Below are 26,290 nucleotides of genomic sequence, written 5' to 3'. Positions count from 1 at the left end.
AACATACTACTTGATTGACAAACAGATATTACAAGCATAAAAGCACATTACAGGTCAAATAACGTCAATTTGCTCACAAATAAAATCGAAGAGCCCAAAAAAAGAGACATAAGTAAAAAAGTTAAATTCCAGAAAAAAAACTTCTAAGGCACAATGTTGACTTCAACTCATAGGTATTAAATTTGGACTCTTGTTTTATAATAATGGCTTGCAGTTCAAGGCATTTTTTCAAGATGGTAACTCTGACCCTTACGTCCCTTCTTTAGGTAGTTCTGAGTGTAAAAAAATAAAAAAAAGTTGATATGTTTGTGAAAGAAAAAACTGCAAAAAAAGTCGTTTAATTTTCAAAAAATTCAAGATCACAAAATTGGCCAATTGACAAAATCATTCTTTCGCCCTACGAGGCCTCCCGACCTTACCCCTTCTTACTGAGGTTGGTAGTGAATTATTTTTTAGCAGTTTTTGACAATCTTGTTCACAAACTAAACTTCCACCAATCAGAGCATAGCGATCACCAGGCACAAGTCTATTTTGGCACTTTGTACAAGAGAAGCACTTAACATGATAAACATAATCTAGATGGTGTTGATGTTGATCTGGTGACAGGGTTGCCGCCCGCATGACAAATTCCGATGGTGGAATATTCTGACCACAAGCACTGCAAGCGCCGGATACACCAAAAAGTCTGAAATACGAAGAAAAGGCTAAATTGGGAGTTGAACAATGCACTAAAAGCTAAAAGTTAAAACAAACCCAAAAAGGAATACATAAGATTTGGGCCTTCAAAAGAATGCAAAGTACTGGAAGAAATGATACGAAAAAAGACCAAACTGTGCCCAAGAAATCATAGCTTCATAAAACTATTATATGAAGATGTGCAGAAATTCTATCGTAATCACATTTGTAATTCTATTATAAAAACCCAATTTAAAACTCAGGTCTATCAACCTTGTTCACAGCAGTTAATCAAAATTAGAAAAATCCCCTGGGATTAAAAGTTTTGTATAAGCCTATAGTTCCAGCTATACATAAGGAAACATGCTAAGAAAACAATTCTTACTTTATAATATGCAGGATAATCATAGTTAACCTATTTTGGAGGGAGAGAACCTTTATCTTCACTTCTTTGACTGTTGTATAGGTTTTTTTTTTTTTTTAACTCTAAAAATAAACATGGATCGACATCATTTTTCGTTTTCAAATAATCGATACGCGAGGGCCATCTAACAATTACTCACAAAAACATTAATAGAGAAATACTGATAAACTCGGTTAAGTTAGGCTAGTTATATGGCAGTAGGGTGCTAATTTACAAAAGATTTTCAAGACTTACAAAATATACAAAAATATTTACAAATATGATAGAAAAAATATCGCTTATCTTAGCCCTACTCTGTATCCAGTAAAAATCCAAACAGTAACATTAGATCCAAAACCGTTTCTCCCAGCCTTTGGGCAGTTTTGCGCGACGAGAACTACAGGGCGCCGTGACATATGTAAAATATGGGTAAAATAGTACAACAGATAAAACTACCACTTTTACGGACGTCCGTAAAATTACGGTAAAATACCCATAATATGTAATTACGTAAATACGTAAAATACCCAATTCTACAATTTACAACACTACAAAGCATGTGTTTTTATATAACTGATTCATAACTGGAGTAGATAGAAAGGGGAGGTACTGAAAAAAATGCTTTAAAAATGAAAAAAAGAGTCAACTAACTATATGTCTGAAACACTGAAAGGTCCATCAAACCAAGACCATTAAACGAACAGTAGAAAAAAAAATATTCACTGTGGGATTTCATTTTAATGCACGAATCGCCGGGTGGAAAAATAACCTAGCTGGTTGAGGCTTGCTTATGCGGTTGACTATGCAAAATGTTGTTAAACTCGTTTTAGAAAGGATTTATGGAAATTTAAAATAATATTATTTTAAAAATTTTAAATTGTTAAAAGATTTACCTTAAATAGTCATTTTTGCACAATATCATTCCACCCCGCGTAAAACAAGATGTTGCTAATTCAAATAGCCGCGCAGAACAGCAGGAACAAGTGAGGCAGCAATGATGCCAAAACCTGTCTAAGGCGTGTAGAAGAAAACGTTCCAGAATTTTATTGCCACATCCAGCACAAATACGAGTGCCATCTACCATGCTCTGGTTTATAATTACTTTTCCAGAATTCCTAAAAAACATACATAACAATAAGTAAATTAAACATTTGGAATTGTAACAAATAGAAAAAAATCGTCAAAGTAACTACAAAAACAAGAGTACGATAAACCAAAGAAACGCAGAGCAGAACTCTCATTTAATTTATCATTTAAAGATAAATGTTTATATGTTGTTTTTTTTTGTTTTTTATCCAAGTTAGGTTAAACTTCAACTTATGTTTCAATTCACATATGATTAGAACTAAAATCATTCTAATGATAAACTTTGATTATTTTTAAAACATTTACTATACGAGTATACATATTGTATGAGTATATGTATATTTATTATTTTTATTATTTACTAGCTGTTGGTGTGGCGCTTCGTGCCACACCAATACCTAGTTGGTGGGGGCGCTTTGTGTCCCCCCCAATCCCCCCCGCGCGCGTAAGTCGTTACGCGCCACATTAATTACGCGCCATTGTAGTTGTGTCCCTGTGTCCCACCTGTGAATATATATATACATATATATATATATATATATATATATATATATATATATATATATATATATATATATATATATATATATATATATATATATATATATATATATATATATATATATATATATATATATATATATATATATATATATATATATATATATATATATATATATATATATATATATATATATATATATATATATATATATGTGTGTGTGTTTTTAACTACGTAAAACTTGCGAATATACAACATTCTTCGCTGTCCCATTGTCTCTGTATATAAATAGATTGTCAGGTTTACCGACTCTTGAACATGCAACATATAATTGTCCATGGGAAAAATAATCCGCATTCAGATCTATACCGCATTTTTCTAATGATTGCCCTTGAGCTTTGTTGATGGTGACTGCTAATCGAATATTCCTTGTGTCCCCGTCGTCATTTATACACCCCCCCCTGTTTTCACGTTGTTCTTGTGATTCCTTGGCACGCTTATGTTTCTTAATTTCTCTATTAGCCGCAATCCTTTTGGCATCAACTCTTTGAGCAGCTTCCTCGGCTGTTTCTTCTGCCATTGTAGGATTTATACTAAAATTTCTCTTTGAATTAACTCTTTGAGCAGCTTCCTCGGCTGTTTCTTCTGCCATTGTAGGATTTATACTGAAGTTTCTCTTTGAATCGCCACCTTATATACTTATAATGACGTCATATATAAAGCCTTATATACTTATAATGACGTCATAGGCGGACAAACACACGAACAAACAACTTATCTATGTATATAAAAATATCTATATATAAAAAATAAGTTGTATGTGTGTCTGTCGAGTGACGTCATGTATGCGTGTCGACTGACGAAATTACAGACCGGGACATCGGGACAGAAATGACGACCGGGACACCGGGACATAGGGAATATAAATGACGACCGGTACACTCAAAGAGAAAGCGACCGGGACACAAGGAATGTTCGATTAGCAATCACCATCAACAAAGCACCGGGACACAAATGACGACCGGGACATCTATATATATAAAAATAAGTTGTCTGTGTGTCTGTCGAGTGACGTCATGTTTGTCGACTGACGAAATTACAGACCGGGACATCGGGACACAAATGACGACCGGGACATAGGGAATTTAAATGACGACCGGGACACTCAAAGAGAAAGCGACCTGGACACAAGGAATGTTCGATTAGCAATCACCATCAACAAAGCACCGGGACACAAATGTCGACCGGGACACAGGGAATATAAATGACGACCATGACACTCAAAGAGAAATTACAGACCGGGACACCGGAACACAAATGATGACCGGGACACAGGGAAACAACAACAACGGGGACGCCGGGGGGCACAGGGGGATATATAAATGACGACGGGAACACAGGGAATGTTCGATTAGCAATCACCATCAACAAAGCTCAAGGGCAATCATTAGAATAATGAGGTATAGATCTGAATACAGATTGTTTTTCCCATGGACAATTATATGTTGCATGTTCAAGAGTCGGTAAACCTGACAATCTATTTATATGCACAGACAATGGGACAGCCAAGAATGTTGTATATTCGCAAGTTTTACGTATTTAATATATATATATATATATATATATATATATATATATATATATATATATATATATATATATATATATATATATATATATATATATATATATATATATTCACAGGTGGGACACAGGGACACAACTACAATGGCGCGTAACGACTAACCCGCGCGGGGAGGCTGGGGGGCGCGAAGCGCACCCACCAACTTGGTGTTGGGGTGGCGCGAAGCGCCACCCCAACAGCTAGTTTTTATATATATAGATTACGTATAAACACTATTATATTTTCAAATATTTTAATGATTACTGATACTGTCGTACTTATCCATGAATAAATTTGAATGTAATGAAGTATAAATGACATTAAATAAAAACATTAAAACTGAAACAATATAAAAGTTAAAATAATACAAAAATGTTACAAAGTGCAACAGCAATTTTGAGATAGACAAAAAATCGTCAAATTGATAAATTTTATTTCGTTTAGAACACAACAAAATGGTAGGTTTTAAATACAGAGTAGGGGAAAGATTTAAAAAATGGTACAATTCACACTAGACATAAACTAAAAATTATAGCTATAATTTACAAAAGATTGTGGTGGCTGAATTCCCCACGGATAAAAGTGGCCTGAAACACATTGATTTTATTTCACCTACAGTTCGATTATTTTTCCATACATACCAAGCTTTTTTAGCTTGACACACTTCAATGATAGCCTTTCAATATTGATAAATAGTTTATTTTCATTGAGAAAAGTTGACATTTCTACAAATCTAAATGATTTTCCACGGCAGTACGAATTAAATTTCCATCTCAGTATGTGACATATGGCGCATTATCATTTAGGCAAATATAACACGGTTAAAACCTACTTTTGTTGCACGGTAAAATTTGCCAGGGTGAAAATGTTATTTAATTAATCACAGTTAAATAACGTTATTTTATTATTTATTTAAGTACTTGTTTTTTTTTTCCTCCAAGTGAAGTCAAGCTTCGACTCGTGTTTCAATTCCATGTGATCAGAAGCACGATCATTCTACTGATACATATGAAAATTTTCAATTTTGAAATCTATACATATAAAAATAAGTTGTTTGTTTGTGTGTGTGTGTTGACTGACGTCATGTTTGTGTGTTGACTGACGTCACAAATGACGACCGGGACACAGGGAACATAAATGACGACCGGGACACTCAAAGAGAAATTACAGACTGGGACACCGGGACACAAATAACAACCGGGACACAGGGAATATAAATGATGACCAGGACACAGGGACACAACTACAACGGGGACGCCAGGGGATATGTAAATGACGATCGGGACACAGGGAATGTTCGATTAGCAATCACCATCAACAAAGCTCAAGGGCAATCAGTAGAATAATGAGGCATAGATCTGAATACGGATTGTTTTTCTCGTGGACAACCGGGACACAGGGAATATAAATGACGACCGGGACACTGAAAGAGAAATTACAGACCGGGACACCGGGACACAAATGACGACCGGGACACAGGGAATTGGCGACCGGGACACTCAAAGAGAAATTACAGACTGGGACACCGGGACACAAATTACGACCGGGACACAGGGAATATAAATGACGACCGGGACACAGGGACACAACTACAATGGGGACGCCGGGGACACAGGGGGGATTTATAAATGACGACGGGGACACAGGGAATGTTCGATTAGCAATCACCTTCAACAAAGCTCATGGGCAATCATAAGAATAATGAGGTATAGATCTGAATACGGATTGTTTTTCCCATGGACGACCGGGACACAAATGGCGACCGGGACACAGGGAATATAAATGACGACCGGGACACTCAAAGAGAAATTACAGACCGGGACACAAATGACGACCTACGCTTAAAACGGTTAGATTCTGACGTAGTTCCAGTAAGCAAAGTCTTCAGTGGCTCTGGTGGTGCAGCCAGTTGAGGAAGTTTAACTTTTCCTGAGGCGCAACACATCTACTCAAGCTATAATCATCGACTGGACTGTACCTGATTCCTCGGCACGCTTTCTTTTGGCATTATCTCTTTGAGCCGCAAGCCTGTTTTCACGTTGTTCTTCTGATTCCTCGGCATGATTTATTTCGGTAATTTCTCTTTGAGCCGCAAGCCTGTTTTCACGTTGCTCTTGCGATTCCTCGGATGCTTTCTTTTGATAATTTCTCTTTGAGCCACAAGTCTGTTTTCACGCTGCTCTTGTGATTCCTCGGCACGCTTTCTTTTGGTAATTTCTCTTCGAGCCGCAAGCCTGTTTTCACGTTGCTCTTGTGATTCCTAGGCACGATTTTTTTTGTAATTTCTCTTACGCGCCATTGTAGTTGTGTCCCTATGTCCCACCTGTGAATATTGATATATATATATATATATATATATATATATATATATATATATATATATATATATATATATATATATATATATATATATATATATATATATATATCGCGCCCCCCAAGTCTCCCCGCGCGCGTAAGTCGTTACGCGCCATTGTAGTTGTGTCCCTGTGTCCCACCTGATATATATATATATATATATATATATATATATATATATATATATATATATATATATATATATATATATATATATATATATATATATTTATATATATATATATTATATATATATATATATATATATATATATATATATATATATATATATATATATATATATATATATATATATATATATATATATATATATATGTATATATATATATATGTATATATATATATATATATATATATATATATATATATATATATATATATATATATATATATATATATATATATATATATATATATATATATATATATATATATATATATATATATATATATATATATATATATATATATATATATATATATATATATATATATATATATATATATATATATATATATATATATATATATATATATATATATATATATATATATATATATATATATATATATATATATATATTTAACTACGTAAAACTTGCGAATATACAACATTCTTGGCTGTCCCATTGTCTGTGCATATAAATAGATTGTCAGGTTTACCGACTCTTGAACATGCAACATATAATTGTCCATGGGAAAAACAATCTGTATTCAGATCTATACCTCATGATTCTAATGATTGCCCTTGAGCTTTGTTGAGGGTGATTGCTAATCGAACATTCCCTGTGTCGCCGTCGTCATTTATATATCCCCCTGTGCCCCCCCCGTTGTAGTTGTGTCCCTGTGTCCCGGTCGTCATTTATATTCCCTGTGTCCCGGTCGTCATTTGTGTCCCAGTGTCCCAGTCTGTAATTTCTCTTTGAGTGTCCCGGTCGTCATTTATATTCCCTGTATCCCGGTTTCCCGGTCGTCATTTGTGTCCCGATGTCCCGGTCTGTATATACATTCGTTTTTGAATTGGTCTTTTTTTTTTTAGTTTTTTACCTTTTTTAGTTTTTTTTAGTTATACCTCATGATTCTAATGATTGCCCTTGAGCTTTGTTGGTGGTGATTGCTAATCGAACATTCCATGTGTCCCCGTCGTCATTTACATATCCCCCTGTGCCCCCCGGCGTCCCTGTTGTAGTTGTGTCCCAGTGGTCATTTATATTCCCTGTGTCCCGGTATTAGTTTTGTTTTTCTCCTTTATTTTTCAGTTTTTTCCTTTTTTTATTTTTTTTCTTTTTTAGTTTTTTTAGCTTTTTTATTTTTTTTTATTAGTTTTTAGTTTGTTTTTTTTTAGTTTTTTTGTAGTTTTTACCTTTTTTTAGTTTTTTTTTGTTTTTTTTTGGCTTGAATACATTCGTTTTTGAATTGGTATATGATGAAATAATTCAGACGTCATATGCGGACAGACAGACAGACAGACATAACACACAAACAACTTATTTTTGTATATATAGATAGCCTGTTTTCTTGCTGTTCTTGTGATTCCTCGGCACGCTTTCTTTTCTTACTTTCTCTATCAGCCGCAAGTTTTTTGGCATTGACTCTTTGAGCAGCTTCCTCGGCTGTTGCCATTGTAGGTTCTTCAGTCATTTTACAATTAAACATTTTTCCGTCCACGATCTTCTTACAATAAAAAATTTGTCTTTAGTTCAGGGTTCTAAAATAGGTTTGGAAATTAATGTTAAGAAGGATAAGGCACTAAGGTTAGGAACAAGTGAAGATGAAAAAAGGTTACGTTGGGTAAAAAAAAAAGATTGATCAAGTGGACAGCTTCACTTACCTTAGTGGAATTGTTCGTAAAGACGGTGGGAGCAGTGAAGATGTTAAAAGTAGAATAGCCAAGGCCCAGCGTGATTTTCAAAGTTGGAGAAAAGTTTGGAAGAATATGAAGAGAAGTCTGCAAACCAAGATTAGAATATTGGAAACTACAGTGATCGCAGGGGTCAACTATAGTTCCGAAGCATGGGCACTCCGTAAAATGGAGGAAGATTTGTTAGATGGCTTCCAGAGAAATTGACTACACATTATTTTGGGTACTCGACTATCTGACTGTAATTTAAACAGTAGACTATACGAGAATGTGGTTTAATCCCACTTTCTAGGGAATATACTGAGAGAAAGGTCGAGATGATAGGCCAGGTTATGCGGATGACAGATTGCCGAAGATTGTCCTTTTCGGCTGACCACCAACAGTTCAATTATTTTTTTCATATAGGCTAAGCTTTTCTCCTTAATTAAATTATAAATTTAATTATATATTAAATTGAAAACTAAATTATAAATTAAATTAATTAAACTATAAATTAATTATATGTTAAATTGAAAATTAAATTATAAATTAAATCAATTAAATTATAAATTTAATTAAATTATAATTTAATTATAAATTTAACGATACATTAAATGGAAAATTTAATTATAGCCTTTACAATATTGATAAATAGTTTATTTTTATTGAGAGAAATTGAGATTTCTACCTATCTAAATTATTTCACACGGCAGTATGAATTGAATTTCCACCTCAGTATGTGACCTTTTTTAAGCCCAATATAATATGGTTTAATCTGCTTTTGCTGCACGATGAAATTTGCCAGAATGGTAGTCTTGGCGGTAGTTAGGTGAAATTATTATTTAAATAAGTTGCAAGAAGAACATTTGCACTATTTAGCAGTGGATATATGGCCCTCCCATCTCTCTCAGGAAAATTACTGTAATAATAAGGGTTTGGGTATACCTGCTATAATGCCCATCGTGCCAGAATAACTAGTGTTTTAAGATTCACAGTCACAGAAGCTAAATTATTACCAGGAAAGAAGTGGACGCTCATTCAGACTACAGATCCATTTTCGAAATTACCATCCACTCAAATATATACATATATATAAATATATATATATATATATATATATATATATATATATATATATATATATATATATATATAAATAAGTTGTCTGTGTGTGTGTGGGTCTGTCGGGTGACGTCATGTTTGTCGACTGACGAAATTACAGACCGGGACATCGGGACACAAATGACGACCGGGACACCGAGACATAGGGAATATAAATGACGATCGGGACACTCAAAGAGAAAGCGACCGGGACACAAGGAATGTTCGATTAGCAATCACCATCAACAAAGCACCGGGACACAAATGACCGGTACACAGGGAATATAAATGACGACCAGGACACTCAAAGAGAAATTACAGACCGGGACACCGGAACACAAATGACGACCGGGACACAGGGAATATAAATGACGACCGCGACACTCAAAGAGAAATTACAGACTGGGACACCGGGACACAAATGACGACCGGGACACAGGGAAAAAACAACAACGGGGACGCCGGGAGGCTCAGGGGGATATATAAATGACGACGGGGACACAGGGAATGTTCGATTAGCAATTACCATCAACAAAGCTCAATGGCAATCATTAGAAAAATGAGGTATAGATCTGAATACAGATTGTTTTTCCCATGGACAATTATATGTTGCATGTTCAAGAGTTGGTAAACCTGACAATCTATTTATATGCACAGACAATGGAACAGCCAAGAATGTTGTATATTCGCAAGTTTTACGTAGTATATATATATATATATATATATATATATATATATATATATATATATATATATATATATATATATATATATATATATATATATATATATATATATATATATCTATATTCACAGGTGGGACACAGGGACACAACTACAATAGCGCGCAACTAATATGGCGCGTAACGACTTACGCGCGCGGGGGGGATTGGGGGGGGGGGGCGCGAAGCGCCCACCCCAACAGCTAGTATATATATATATATATATATATATATATATATATATATATATATATATATATGTTTGTATATGTGTAATAGTAACAACAAAATTATGACAATAATAAAAAAAAATGTCAAGCGCATAAAAGTAAGTATTCTAGAAGGGTGAAATGTCAAGCTGGGTGTACTATAACTTTGCTTTTCCTTAATCTAATCTGGGGATTATTTGTTTTTTCCTAGGCATATATTCTGAGGGTGATACCAAGCACGGGGATACCATAGGGAGTTTATGGTAGGCACACCACTTCCCTGGGTAGGGAATTGAAAGTGCCGATACGCTATAGGCAAGTGTATATTCTCCTGAAGAGCTTTTGTGTTGGGTTGTCGCCTCTGAATTATTTGTCTTTTTTATTGTTTTTAATATTTGGTAAATGACGACTTGCACTTACTTACGACACGACTGCCTGTCCATGGATTATTCTTTATGGTTGATTGTGTATGGCTATGCTGTTTGACCTATGTGATTGTATGGATGAGTATTGCTAAGACTTCATTCAAGTATTAATCTATGTTAACTGCTAAAGTAGGAAAACAGTCTTTCTTTTCTCTTTCTGTCTTTTTTTATTATTATGTATGTTTATTTGTGTTTATGCTGCTGTATTGGTGACTTCTTTTTTTCATTATAAAAACACATAGCAACAACAAACAGCAATGACGACAACAAATAACAACAGCAACAAAGAATCACTAGTCAGTTTACTGATTTTTGACATAAATGATCCCGAGAAATGATAGAAAAAACATTCAATTGCTATGATGTAGTTACTTTTGAACTGTACGCTATAGGGGCCTCAATTCGAATAATTCTTGAGAATTACCAGATTTTCAAAATTCTGAAAAAACAATTATCAGTTCTCTGGCAATAAAAAACAAATACTTTTTTCCACCTGCTACCCCACGGAATAATTTCTGCGAGCATCTTGGCCACATCCCCAAAATAATGTTTTACATGCAATACTTTTGAAATCCTGGACACAGATGTAAAAAAATGAAAAAAGATGAATTATAACCACACATATCTTACCTGTATTCCATTGGCAACATAGTCGAATCGGGAGTGCCTCTGAAAGCCATTTGTTCTCCTGGGGAGCCTGGACTGATTTGCTGAATTTCTGAAAATGGCTGAAAATGCCCCATTTGGTGTGCTGCAGGGTTCATCATCATTTACATGAACGACGCTGTCTATAAAATACAGACTAGTTAGAAAAGAGACTTTTAGTATATAATAAATATAGTAATTGATAAAATAAGGACATGTCCTCAAAATAGGGCCGTTTGCAGCACTTTGACCTCAGGTGCCTTGGTTCAGGGATGAACTGCTAGTAGTAGTAGTATAAAAAATAATGTGCGGTATTTTGGATCAGAAAGGATTGAGTGAGGGGTATTGGCCAAGGTATCAACAACAATGAAACAAAGTCACCAAGAAATCAGCTAACAAAAAACCAAAGCTAAAAATTAAGTTTGCCATTGAAGTGATATATTTATTGTAGCGAAAATAGACCTTCAAGCCCTTCAAATAACCCATGAGGTATTAGAATGAGGCAACCTACATGCAGTTGCTTCAAAATTTAGTCATAACCACTGATGACTAGGAGAAAAAAGTCAAGTAGTGACTTTTATAACACCATTTACCGTATCATGGATCTAAACAGGGTTGAGACAACAAGAGCAACTATTTCCCCTTTATACTCAATATTGTGAAACCCTTAGCATTTTTCCTTCTTTTAAGGTATCAAGCTTATGTTCAAGCTCAAGGTCGTATTCAGGGGAGGAGTTAGGGGGTTTGAACCTCCCCCCCCAAATGTTTGTTCGACTCGTATAAATGTAATGAAAACGCATTAAAACACCTTTTAAATGTGTTCTCCGAAATTCTTTTGTAACCAACATATCCTGGATACGGCCCTGGTCAAGGTATTTTCGGTTTAAACATTTATATGAAAGATTTTCTAATTGTACATGTTGTATATGTTGTATTAACTCTACAACGGAAGGCTCAAATGATCGGAACAAATTGTAGAACATCAGAAAAAGAAGTTTATGTCCTACCACCTGAACAATTAAAAGAAACAAAAGTTCGGCGATATGCCTTTCATTATGAGAAAAGACAAGCCGAGGCTTGTCTATGTACAACGCCATACACCATTAGAATATGCCACCGAATTCGGAAGCCAAGACATTGCGCGAGCCATCACGAGACACGTTACGTTTCCCCATATACAATTTTGAGGTAAATATCTTTCAATAATTCTCTGCAAAAATAAAAATTGGGTTGTATGCCCACTGACCCTGGCTGCAACCGCTCTGGGTACGCAACCAAAGATGGATTAATAGATGCAGCATTGCATATCCAGAAATTCCAATAAATTTTTTATAGATGATATAAAAAAGATATATAAAAAAATAGAATAGATATATAAGAATATCATCCGTTCTTTAACGCCCTTGTTCAGTTTTTAATCGTTTAAATTAATGTTTGTTTTTCATTTAATTTTCAAATTAATATTAAATTTATGTAATTTAATCCTTTGAATTGAATCGTTTAAACTAACAAAAAATTAATCATTTTAATGTTTAAATATTAATTTTGTCGACTTTTTTTGCCTTGCCTTAGGCTACACTTGCAAGCTAAACACGATAAATGTTTGTTTTTTGATTCAAAATACCCCCTAAAAAGATTCCAAAAGAACAGTCCAGTACTACGCTGTGTCATCAAATAGGCTACAATTTGCACAACAGACCTCACTTCTCAAGGCTACCTACTTTTCAACGATATTCAGTCACTGTTCTTGTAAGGAAATACAATTTTAAACATTAGTGAATTCTTTATCTCTAAAAATTTCCATAACTATATGACTAGGTTGTATGTTACACAGTGGAGTCAATTCAAAAAAATTTAGGGAGGGAATGAATTTTTTAAAATCAAGGAGAGAAATTCTTTCACCTATTTAAAATAAAGGTAACAAAAGAAATTTCTAAATAAAAGTACTCACCACAAAAGTATTTTACTAAACCCCGAAGAGAGTAAAAATCTGGGGGCAAATGTCCTCTCCAATTGACGCCTCTGATACAGCTAAAGAACCTTGCTATTTGGGGAAAAAACATCCACAAAACTACGCAAGTTCACAAATTACTTCAAAATCACAAATTACTGAGCTCAGTAAAATCCCCCTCCCTATGTATGACCTTGTACTTTACTAAAATTGTTTCAACTCTTCTGAATCTTCTAAGAACTTAAGTTACTCCTTATTTCTAGCTAATTATAAATTTCTCACTTCATAAGAGAAGAAATTGATGTTTAGTCTCTAGCCCCTTAAACTAGTTAAAATTCTTTATTAGCTTAATTAGCGTCTTTTATAGGGTAATTAAAAGAGCTACAACATGAAACTTAATTAAAGAATTAATTATGTAAATGTCAGGGATGCGAAGAACATCCGTCTTAAAAAAAAAAAGGAAAGAGCTACAAAAATAAACATTAAGCCATACCCAGAATCTTGACTTACCGGGAGGGTATAGACTATGTACATAGCCATTAAAGCACTGATAACTATGTATTTTTATGTAATTTCCACTACAATTCTCTCTAGGTCCATCCACGTAAATTTCTTATGTTATGTTAACTATGATTCGGTTAGAGTAAATCATCCAAAATGGTAAATTAGGTAATACACACTTTCTGGGTAATACGTTCATGAGTATTGATTGGTTTAGTCTGTTACTATTTGTTCCATATCAATTAAGTAAATCCATATCTTATGGCATAGTTTACTTTATATATCTTATGCAAACTCTCTATTAGCAGATATAGCTCCCTGTCGGCTCCCTATAGTTGAATTTTAGATAGCTCCTAGTTTTCTTTCTTTTTCCAATTTGTGTGATCATTAACGGTACATACTTAAGAGAGAAGACGTTCCAACTGTTTAATCTGAAGATGAGGTTAGTTATAGCCTCGAGAAAATGAACTTCATATGTACTCCCTTATTGAAAGAAGACAGTGTAACATGCGGGACAGTTCATGTTCGACTAAATACACACATACTTTTGGAAGAAGGGTTTTGACATACTGAAGTTTTCAAACTCATATAGAGCACGGGTTTAAGAAGGGGTAGCCCCGTTATATACAGAATAGGTTCTGTTCGTTTCAAGTCTTCATGTTCCTCCTTGCTTTCAGTTGAAAAAAAACTATTTTTTTATTTAGTTAAGAAGAATCATACGTTCTTTGTTAACTTCTCACTTGGACTACTTAAACTTAAGACTCATGCCGCACGTTCATCAGCATAGAGACCGTCCCAACTCTATTCCACTAGGCGAACCGACTGCCCTCCTACCTGGTGTAAGGTCCACCCTCGGGCGCCACCAACCGTGCGGTGCGGGGTCAAAGCCGTGCGCAATTCGAGAAGGAGCCGCAAGTGGAATCTGAAGGAAGGGCTTGCTCCATATGAGGATGAAAGCGAAAATAGAAATGGCTATAACAAATTGAAAATTGAAGGGCGTAATTTTCTATGGAAAAGGGGGGCAGCTTCCCCTCACTGACCTCGTCCCCTTCCCCAGCTGAAACTTAGTTCCATCAAAATCTTGTCAAAGCTAGGATAAGTCTGCGTAATTCAAGCATCCACAGAAACGGATCACTTTTCTTCAGTATATCTTTACCTTTATGGTACTATATGGCTCATTTTCAAGTTTTCACTGTCATTCTCACTTGACTTGAAAAATATCTCTATATGCACTTATGCAGTTTTGGTAGCAACGGGCGCTTAATTTTGTGAAACGAAACGCTAACAAAAAATCAGAGAAAAACAGCTAAAAACATCAGAGCTATCAACTGCGAAGCCAAACAGCTTCACAGAGTGCAGCTTTCCTTTGAATGTGTGTTTCTCTTTGGAATCAAAATCTTGCTAATGTTTGAATTTTTACCAACAAAAAAGGTTGTTCAATTTAATTAACTAGTTTTTTTGCTTATTTTCACAGTTCGACATGGCAAAAATGGTATCCGGCTAATTCATGCCAGAAAATTTGCCCCAACGAACAATTCTCCCACCCCTGCAGAAAATTCCGTCAAAACTCCTCCCATAAGCAAAATTTAGCAGCAAAAGAGAAAGTAGTACAAATAAAAATAGTGAAGAAAAAAAGATTTTGTGAGTATACCTATATTCCAAAATATCGGAAGGAAAAACATTCAATTGCAAGTTTAAGGATCTAGTGCCTTTTTTAAGAGTCAAAGGGATTGGAGGGCAATCAGCTCCCCTTCCACGCATCTTATTTCCCCAAAGACATCCACACAAAATTTTGAGATAGTTATTTTGTTCAACATAGTTGAAAAGCCACGTATCTCTCTCTGAGAATGTCAACCCCCCTTCTCCTCATTCCTCAGGGCAAGAGCTGTAAGTCATGTTTTTTTACCCATTGTTTACACGAAGTATTTGGTATCAGGAAACGGGGACATGTTTGACCCTTGGTGTCCAAAAACGCCAAGGGCGTTCGGGTGCAGCTTTCAAAGAATGCCGAGAAGAGTATTGAACTAAATCAAAACACACTAGGTGCTTGCAGGAAGTCAAAAGGGCGTATCTCAGGAATGGCTAAGGGTATTAAGTTGGAGCTTTTGGGGAATTATAAATTAAAAAAAAGGTGTGCGCACACAAAACCTACTACTAATGTTGCTACTACTACTACTGCTACCACCTACTGCTACTGCTACTACACCTACTACTGCTACTAGAGCTACTGTTTCTGTTATTTAAATTAAATTTGAAAGAAAAAACGCCCTTTAAAGGTACTTTAGACGGGAAAAACCTTCTGGTGTACTCCTAATCAGGGGTAGACCAAGGAGTGGTTTAAGGGACACCTAAATCTCAAGAAGGTTGGAAATTGCACTAACTATGGTGGTTGACTATCTAACTACCTCGCTCTTTACGCAAAAGTTCGAATTTTCCAATTCTTCTCCTCATATACTTAATAATTTCTGTTCATTTTAAGTTTTAATGGTGCTCCTTACTTCCAGTTGAAAAATTGCTTTTTTAATTTAATTTATTATCATTTTTTAAATAATGCTGGGAAATCAGGGAAATTTCCTTCCCCCATGAAAAAATCCTCCCTGGAAAGATCTTCCCTGGAAAGATCTTCCCACTTAACAACCTCCCCCGACCCTTCACCAGAAAAAATCCTCCAGAAAACGTCTGCATGCTTACAATAACCAACAATCTATACAAACAATGGACGGAGTTCATAACTTGCAGCCCTTCCCTGGGGACTATGGGGGATTAAGTCGTCCTCAAAGACATAGTTATTAGATTTTTCGACTATGCTGGACTATGCGGCTATGCTGGAATGTTCTAGAACCACTGGGTCGATACGATCACCCCTGGAGAAAAACAACAAACAAACAAATAAACACGCATCCGTGATCTTTCTTTTGGCAGAAAATACAAAATTCCACATTTTTGCAGATAAGAACTTGAAACCTCTTCAATAAGGTTCTCTGATAAACTGAATCTAATGGAGTGATTGATTTTCATTAAAATTCTATGACTTTCGGGGGGTGTACTATATGTAATATGTAAACAATACTATACTATATGCAACAATGGCCAAAGTTCATAGCTTGTAGCCCTTCCCTAGGGAATTGCGGGAATTAAGTCGTCCTCAAAGACATAGTTACCAGATTTTTTGACAATGCTGAACAAAAGTGGCTATCTCAAAATTTGGATCCGGTGAGTTTAAAAAAAAAGGAGCGTTCAAGGGGGCATAGCTGCCCTCCAATTTTTTGGTCACTTAAAGGGGGCATTAGAACTTTTAATTTCCGTTCAAATGAGCCCTCTCGCAACATTCCAGAACCACTGGGTCAATATGATTACCACTGGAAAAAACAACAAAAAAATAAACCCATCCGTGATCTTTCTTCTGGTAAAAAAAAAATTCAAAATTCCACATTTTTTGCGGATAGGAGCTTGAAACTTCTACAGTAGGGTTCTCTGATATGCTGAATCTGACGGTGTGATTTTCATTAAGATTCTGTGACTCTTAGGAGGTGTTTCCCCCATTTTCCGACTTATATATCTAAAATCAGCATACAAATCCAGTTGTTTTGATGTATCTATTGGTATCAAAATTCCGTTTATTAGAATTTCGGCCACTATTGAGCCGGGTCTCTCTTTACTTACAGTTTGTTACAACGAACTGTTTGACTTGATAAAATTAGCTTCTAGCCCACGCAGAGACCGGCTCAGGTTCATTACACTATCCGCATAACCAATCAAAGACAAATCAATACAACGCAGAATATAACTCATAAATGACTCTGACTGTGGCCTTACAATACTGTTATGAAATGCTATCGGTGACGAAATAGCACCTTGTCTTACTCCCTTCTTTACAAGGAAACAGCAAAATCATATCTAGTACATGAGTCTAGTACACTCATTAGTAGTAGAGGGAGCCTAAGTTCCGCTTTCAGATTTTCATATACGTTAGCTAGAGGGGCTAGGATGCAGGGCTAAACACCGGCCAAATCCAAATCAAATATAGTCTCCTCGTGGAGAAGTGAAGCAAATGCGCGTCTTACATAATGGGTTGACAAAGCAATATTTTCACCGTGTTTTTCTGCATCAACTAAAGCAGAAAGAGCATGATCACACCCAAGGCAAGACTAAAAACCGAACTGGTCGGCCTGAACTGTACATTTGGTTCGCAACTAATCAATAATCAAATTAGTCTAAAAACCGAACTGGTCGGCCTGAACTGTAAATTTGGTTCGCAACTAATCAATAATCAAATTATGAAAATAAACAAAATAATGCAAAAGTCTCGGGCTCAAAGTAGTTGAAAAGTGCTCCTGAATAGACATTATGTCACATTTAGACAAAATATCCTTTAAAAACACAGACCAATTTAGCAAATTTCCATTTTGATTCTATGAGACAATCGCGTAAGAGATGGAGGATCCCTGGTTCATTTCTTCATCACACCTTGAGAGGGCACGTTTTAGAATTATTTTGATTGGGGGTTTAGCACTGTTTATCGCCTCGTTTGCCAGACAACTTATACTTCAGCATTTGTGATCTTTCTTTTTGCACATATCCAGATCCACAACATACCTTTAATGCACCTATTATCATTCGTGGAGATGTGGTCAGAAGTACCAAAACGACCGCAAATAGGCGTCAGTCCGCAGTCGGCTACTATGTGACCAGCTCCATGGCATGAAAAACTTGGGAGAATTCTGTACTCTTCCGCAAGCAGCTTCTCATAGTCGACCCGAGATGATACCGCAAGAAGATCTTCAAGATCTTTCCTCGTCCCAAAATATAGCTTAAGCCATTTGGAGAGCTCAAAGTTACCGATTTCTACTACCCATGATGCACTTGGATCAAGGGTTGCTATACCAGTATGAGTCATGTTAGGTGGAACCTGTTTCAGGACGGCAATAAACCGTTTCTCTTCAGGCATGGCAGCAATCTCAGGCTTACTAGCTTTCATTTTCTCAACAGTTTACTCAGCAGATTCCAGTCCTGAATCAACTTTCTTAGCTCACTTATTTCCAATCGAGACAAACGCTGTCCAAAATCTGATAAGAGCATCGGGGTTATCGAGAGATTTTTGCATTTTGAGAACAACGGTATAAGAAAGCTGGGGATTGACAGCTACTGGATTAGCAAGGCCTCTGGTTCTACTCGTTGACGGACAGCATCGGCCTTGTGCTTTAGCTATATACACTTGAATTCTAGGCATAAATCGTTTACCTTTCGTGTTGGTGCCTCGCCAAGAATTGTAGGGACTTTTATAACACACATATTTTTAAAGGTCATCAAAGGTCAGGGCCCTCTAGAGAGAGAGAAAGAGTGGAGGTAGGTACTTCAAAATACCTTCCCGGGACATACTTTAGCCTGTAGACCCATCCCTGAAAGTTTCATTTTCTTAACCTAAACCCTTTCCGAGATAGCAAGAAGTCAATTAACTAGAATTTTACCTTTTTTCGATTTTTTTTTTTTTTACTTTAGACCTAACAATCAGGGTTTAACAAAGTCATGAGACTCAAGACACTTTGTGTATTATTTTTGTTGTAGATCCATGTATTCTAAATATATGCCACAAAGTTTTTCACTGTCATCAAATGTCAATTCTCTTTGAAGGGGTAGAGGTAGACAGGGGCAGAGTCAGGGGGTGACTTTAGTAGCACATGCCTCCAGAAGGTCAAAATTTATGCTAATGGTACGGATGGAGAGGGTGAAAAACACTAAAATAGGAGGGTAAATTTTATTTATGTACCCCCCCCCCCCCAAAAAAAAACAACTATGTATCCATCACTGAAGGTGGACACTTCAGAAGATTTTCTAAGTGTATAATTTAGTCTTTGAAACCCAGAGCTACTCCTAGAGTTGGTAGCAAATTAATTACAGCCCCTCCCCCTCCCAACTCAAATATAAGCTTATAAAAAAGCTGAATAAAATTGATAAATGAGATCAAAATGGGAAATCCCCCAGCCGTGGCGTCCACCCCACCCCTAGCTCCTGTGCCCGGGACAGCCGACCCGCTTGTCCCCCACCCATTTGAATGGCTCTGCTGAAACCATCTCTGAAACAGTGGTGTAATTTCGTCAAAGTCCTGGCAGGGGGAAAAATTGGAGCCAAATTCCCAAATCAAGTGAATGTGACAGTAGAAACAGAAAAATGAGCCATTTGGCCCCATGAAAGTACTATATAGCACTATAAAGATTCTTTAACAGTAAAGTACTATAACAGTACTATAAAAGTACTATAAACAGTACTATATAAGTACTATAACAGTAAATATATACTGAAACTTATCCGTTTCGGTTGATGCTTGAATTATGCAGGCTTATCTTAGTTTTGACAGGATTTTTGCAGAAACGAAATTTCAGCTTGGGGGGGGGGGGACCGAAGTCTGGGAGGGCCAGTTGCACCCTGTCCCGTAGCAAATTAAACTCCTGCTCTGAACGTTTCATTAACCATATACACAATAACACAACTATTTTCCGAGATAGGTGAAAGCCTCTCATCTAGGACTTTACCCTATAATAAAAGGCGATATAGGCCCGGGACATATGCAGAGGGCCTCAGTGTCCTGACACAATCGTAAATTTTTCTGAATTTCTGAGCACTTCCTAAGAAAAAAAAAAAAAAAAACACTTATTCTATACAGGCCTGACATGGGCCTTTGGATAATATATAATCTAGACATACATAACGGGAAATAACTGATTTCAAGTGACAGTTTTTGCAAATAGCCTAAGAAATGAAGGGATGAAAATCATCACCTTGGCAGGAATTATGTTGATGATACGTGAGCTTCTTTCAGGACCTCACAAGCCAAAATGTTGGGGGAGGGGGGGAGGCAGCCAATTTTTTTTAATTATATTGTCGATTAATGGAATCTGCTTGCAAGAACGGTTGGTAAAAAATTTTATTTTAAATTTTATTTTGGCCTCACTCCGCTTACTCCACCTGAAATACCCTCATTAAAGATACTGTTTGTTTATTTATTATTTTTTTTATTGTTGAAATAGTGGTTCATTTTTTGTTTGTTCTATATCAATGAGGATTGTTAATTTTTGTTTATATGTTTTGCCCAGTAGTCGAGCTTGTCTCTCCATTTGGGCAAGTCGAAGATTTTGATGAATATGAATTTTTGGATAAATGAATTTGAATCTGATTGTTTCTTAAATCAATAATTCTTCTCTCACCCCTGCTTAGAATTAGGGTAGGGTAATTATGTATTATAGTGACCCAATTAAAGAAGTGCATTTAGGTTAATCCTAATCTGAAATTCCTAAATATGAGGAAAATTTAATACTTTAGAAGCACAAATACGGAAACTACAGAGAATTATAGAAAGCATGCCACCCAGAACGTGTTATATGAAATGCCTAACCTAACCAAAATCCCAACTCTATAGATCAAATAAATCAATACAATATACCTATATAATAGTTTATCTCACTGTGCCTAAGCTAATTATCTCCGAATGCAGACATATCCGATCACACTTTAGCGGTCTTTACCCTAATTTTTTTTTATTGTTTTAAAAAGTAGAGTTGTTAGAAAGAGTCAAACTTCAGTGTAAAGAGAGGGGCGTTTAGGAGGGAATAGCCCCTTTCATATGCGGAGTAATTTCTGTTCGTCTTAAGTTTTAGTGTCGCTCCTTATTTTCGGTTGAAAAAAGTTTTTTTTTATATTTAATATCAAGAAAAAGTCGACGTGGCTACATTTTACAGAAGATCAGATTTATCTTGATGTATTGGTGCTGATCACATATCTAAAAAATTGTCAAAAAATTAATTGTCTAAAAAATAATTAAAAAAATTGTTGGGAGCTTATTTGTAGTTGTTGTTTAGTTGACATTTGAGCGGGAGCTCATTCGATGGGATGCTTGGGAGCTCCATAAGCTCCTGACAGGAGCTTATTTTGTGTCGAAAATAGGAATCTGATTGAATTGAATATTCTTTTCTTATTTAAGTGTACTGGATATAGTGTCCACGTTTTGCATTGTCAAAATATAACGACGGCTTCAAGCGATGGTGTTCCAAGTCACGACTAAGCGGTTCTGTTTTGAAGGTAGATTTCGACAATGGTTCACAAACTGCACTGTCGATTCATTGGTTCCTTTACCCTTTTTCCTTTTTCCATTGGTTCTTTTTCCTTTTTTTTACGTTTCATTGGTTATAAATCACTAGTGGTGAAAACACTGTTTGGGCGTCACGGATGAATTCAGCATTTTTTAAAGCTTTAGTCTTCGTTAACCCTATATCCGCTTGTCTTTGTCTACTTGTCCTGTAGGCAAGGCCGTATCCAGGGGGTTTTGACCCTCCCCCCTAGAAATGTTTGTTCGGTTCGTAAAAGAGAATAAAAATGAATTTAAACAAATTTTGATGTGTTTTTAAGCTGTTTTATTGTACCCCCCCCCCCTTGGAAAAAAACCCATGGATACGGCCATAACTGTAGGTTTATACCAGCCAGTCTGAGAAAAAAAAATATTATGTGGCTCTGTTAAAGGTGTCCAAAATCAATGCAGCCAATCTTAAAAATGTTTATTTTCATCAGTGTCTACCAGGCCCTGTATACAAGTCCTTTAATCTACAAGCCTATCAAAGTCGAAAAAATTGGGCCCATTTTTGGCGCCTGAACCAGTGCCACCAAAATTGTTTTTGTATAGGAGTCTACCTTGCTAAAAAAAACTTGTGAACGTCCATTGCAAGCCATTGCGAGACAGAATTCCATGGCGTTTCGCAAAGAGGGCCAAAGTATTCAATTTTAAAGGAGAATAAAATGAAAAAAAAAATATTTCTCACGAATCAGAATTTAAGGAACTTGAAACTGTAATAAAAAGTTAATTAGGACTGATTCCTAATTAACTTTTCGATCGGAATTCGGTAGAAATGGCCAAATTGTTGAATTGTTCGTTACTTAGAAGATAAGGGATTTGCACTCTTTTTTATACGCACTTTTGGAACAGCTTATAACCCTTCAGAAATAAAGATAAACCCATTTTGAATAGACCAATTGATAATCTTGATTTAGTCTTGAAAGTGGTAAACTAATCATACCTTTTCTGGATTTTATGAACTTGAAACTCAGTAGGATCTTAAGTTACTTCAGTGACTGGTGTTAATTGTGTGACCATTCTTTGAAAACATTTTCATACAGATTGAAAATGTTGTAATCAATTGACCTAGTTTCTGGAAACATATCTATACTTTATATAAATAGATTTGTGCATTTAATCCAATTCCAGTTTAAGTATGCCAAGCCATTTTAACGTAATCTTAAGGCCGTGATTAAGTGAACTGATGGAACTCGAAAATCCCATGTTAAATTGAAAATTTATATTTAAAAAGTACTCAAGCATTCATTGGCGGAAGATGCCGCTTTTAATATCAGGCCATAGCTTCTTGAAGATGCTACAAAATGTTTGAAAGGATTTTGCTCTATCTCCTCTAATTACTTAGAAATCTTAGAAAATGTCTAGGTCTTTTTCACAAGGGTACTCGATAAAGGATATTGCTTTTAGAACAAAATCGGTACTATCATGAACAGAAGACAATAACCTGTAAGATGATTGGAACCATTTTTCGATTTATTTTCCTGTTTTCTAACAGTCCCCTAGAATATTTTCAGCTACCTGAAATTTTTACAAGTCGGTTGCAAGAAAGAGCAGAAATTGGGGTATATCCCAGGATATTGTCAGATGGACTAGTACAGAATGATGTTCTAAATTTTGCCGTAAGTTCAAAATCAAAAGGAAATGCGGACATCGATATCATCAAGCTGCGATTTTTTCGCCAAGATAGGGTAAACGAAGCGAAAATTTTTTATTTAGTCAATGGCGAGGTTTGCTACTAGGCAAACCGAGAGGCAGAAAGTTGCTGACGCTTTTGCGGACATTTTTAAAGTTCTTGACTATTGTGATAAGAATTCTGTGGCCCTACCAAAGTTCGTTATACATGAATCAGATGATTCATAACTTTGCTCAATTCCATTTTATAAGTTTTTAAAGATATGCAAATACATTTCCTAAATTTTGAAAAAAAAAACATTGATATGGCTCAAAATTCTACTCAAATAACAGGAATTACATTTTCAGAACTAAAGGCAGAGAAAAAGCAACTAGTAACTGAAAATTAAGGTAAAATGTTGTTTTGTCAAAATTTCAATAGGTATAGATAGACCTGTCATGTAGGCAAATTTCAGGGCCCTCTAAAAATTCCTCACCAAAAATAATATAAAGTACACTTGGACCAAATTAAGCAAAAAACGAATTTTTTATTTTAAATTAAGACAGTTAAAAGACCTATCTTCTAGGCTATGCAAATTTTCAAGCCTTGCAAATAGGGAAAGAGTAGTGATAAAAGTTTGAAAAAAAAAAAATCAAGCTCTGAACTCGATTCTGATAATTTTGTTCTCCTAGGCCAAATTCAACTGCTTTCCAAGATAGTCAAGCAAAAAGACGGTAAAATTCTAGTTAATTGATGCTACCTCGCTACCTCTTCCTGCTACCTCGGAAAGGGTTTAGGTTAGGAAAATGAAACTTTCAGGGATGGGTCTACAGGCTAAAGTATGTCCCGTAAGTAAATTAAAGTAAAGTAAAAACTATTAAAGTAAAGGTATTTTAAAGTACCCACCTCCACTCCCTCTCCCTTTAGAGGGCCCTGAAATTTGCCTACATTACAGGTCTATACCTATTGGAATTTTGACAAAACAACATTTTACCTTAATTCTCAGTTACTAGTTTCTTTTTCCCTGCCTTTAGTTCTGAAAATGCAATTCCTGTTATTTGAGTAGAATTTTAAGCCATATCAATGTTTTTTTTTTCAAAAATTAGGAAATATATTTGCATATCTTTAAAACCTTGTTTCACTTTTATAACACAAATACTTTTTAAGATCATCAAAGGTCAGGGCCCTCTAGAGGGAGAAGGAGTGGAAGTAGTTGCTTCAAAATACATTCCCGGGACATACTTTAGTCTGTAGAATCATCCCTGAAAGTTTCATTTTCCTAACCTAAAGCCTTTCTGAGATAGCAAGAAGTCAATTAACTAGAATTTACCGAAAAGACCATCATCTTGAATTTTACCTAGCCTACTTATACAATTAATATTCTTTCTTTAGCCAATTAAAACCAATAAAATTATTGTGTAGCCTAGTTTTCCCATAGTGCACTGATTCTTGCTTTTTTTAATTGAGAAAATATATTTTTATAACTAACCCATAGGCTAAAACAGATTAAAAACTGAACTTAATTGATATAAAGTTAAAGATACCACTTCTTTTTCAGTAGGCTAGACACTTCTGACATCTTTTCATAAAGAGCCTGAAGGCATAGGCCAACAAATTCCATTTAATAAGATATCCTTGAAAGTTCTTTGCGTTTAGGGCTGAAAGGCCGTACGTAAATAGTCTAGGCCTATCTAACCTTAATTTCGAATTAAAAAAAAAATCAATTAACACAGTCCAATTATGCTAAATATAAACTGATTAAACTTAAGATAAATAACTTTTAATTAAAACAAAAGAGGCCTAAGTCTGTTTAGCCTTATTCCTATAACAAACCGTCGTTTTCTTTTATTCATATTGCCTTTCATTTTGTAAAAGCCTTGTTTTAACAATTAAAAACAACTAGATTAAAATAATAAAATTAAAGATACCTTCACAGTTGTTTAGTATCCATTTTTGATCTCTTGTCTAAGGAACCCTTAGGCGAACTGGTCTCCTTTTTGTAGAAGACACCCTAAAGGCGCAGAGGCGAGAGACATCTAATTTGAATAATTAATTAATATGTGACGAGGAGAAATACATTTGCTTGATTAACAAAAATACTAATAAGAATAAAAAATATGCAGAATATGAATAGAAAATGGAGTGTTCTAGAAGCATTAAAAAAGAAAGGAAAAAATAAATAAAAGTCAAGACGGGACCTTACTAGTTTTTGTGGACGGCGGGAGGTTGAACTTAATATGGGCCCTTTTAAATAGAGTGACGAAGGATCAGGGATGTACCCGGGGGAGGGGGCTTAGGCCACTTCATAAAAATGTCATTTTCCAAATTTCTGGAGATCTCGTGCTCAAATTATACAACAAAACTTATTTATTTTCTATTTGGCCGTAACTAAAACTTTCGATCAGTAGGGTGGGGGTATTTTTCAGTAGAGGGGGTTTACAAAAAGACTTAAAACGTATCAAAATATGTTTATATGCAGTTTTTCTGCGCTTTTGC

The 26,290-nt window shown here is 35.4% G+C and overlaps 1 protein-coding gene across 1 annotated transcript; it reads right to left on the bottom strand.

The window, feature by feature from the left end:
- Positions 1–322: 322 nt before the first annotated feature.
- LOC136040201 (LIM domain transcription factor LMO4.2-like) lies at positions 323–25,850 on the bottom strand. The gene is made up of 4 exons (XM_065724355.1): positions 25,723–25,850; positions 11,597–11,754; positions 1,972–2,193; positions 323–685 (listed from the first exon to the last, which is right to left on the bottom strand). Exons 2-4 carry the CDS (start codon positions 11,734–11,736, stop codon positions 385–387), a joined length of 663 nt encoding a protein of 220 aa, XP_065580427.1. The 5' UTR covers positions 11,737–11,754; positions 25,723–25,850; the 3' UTR covers positions 323–384.
- Positions 25,851–26,290: the final 440 nt, after the last annotated feature.

This window comes from Artemia franciscana, chromosome 20 (assembly GCF_032884065.1).
Source record: "Artemia franciscana chromosome 20, ASM3288406v1, whole genome shotgun sequence".
Lineage (NCBI taxonomy): Eukaryota > Metazoa > Arthropoda > Branchiopoda > Anostraca > Artemiidae > Artemia > Artemia franciscana.
Note: the sequence above shows the minus strand (reverse complement) of the source record. Positions and strands in the feature narration are given on the sequence as shown.

Coding starts and splice junctions, on each gene's coding strand:
- LOC136040201 (XM_065724355.1), bottom strand. CDS start 11,736: ATGATGATGAACCCTGCAGCACACCAAATGGGGCATTTTCAGCCATTT. Junction 2,194..11,596: donor ATGTTGCCAATGGAATACAG/GTAAGATATGTG, acceptor TATGTTTTTTAG/GAATTCTGGAAAAGTAATTA. Junction 686..1,971: donor TGCAAAAATGACTATTTAAG/GTAAATCTTTTA, acceptor TTCGTATTTCAG/ACTTTTTGGTGTATCCGGCG.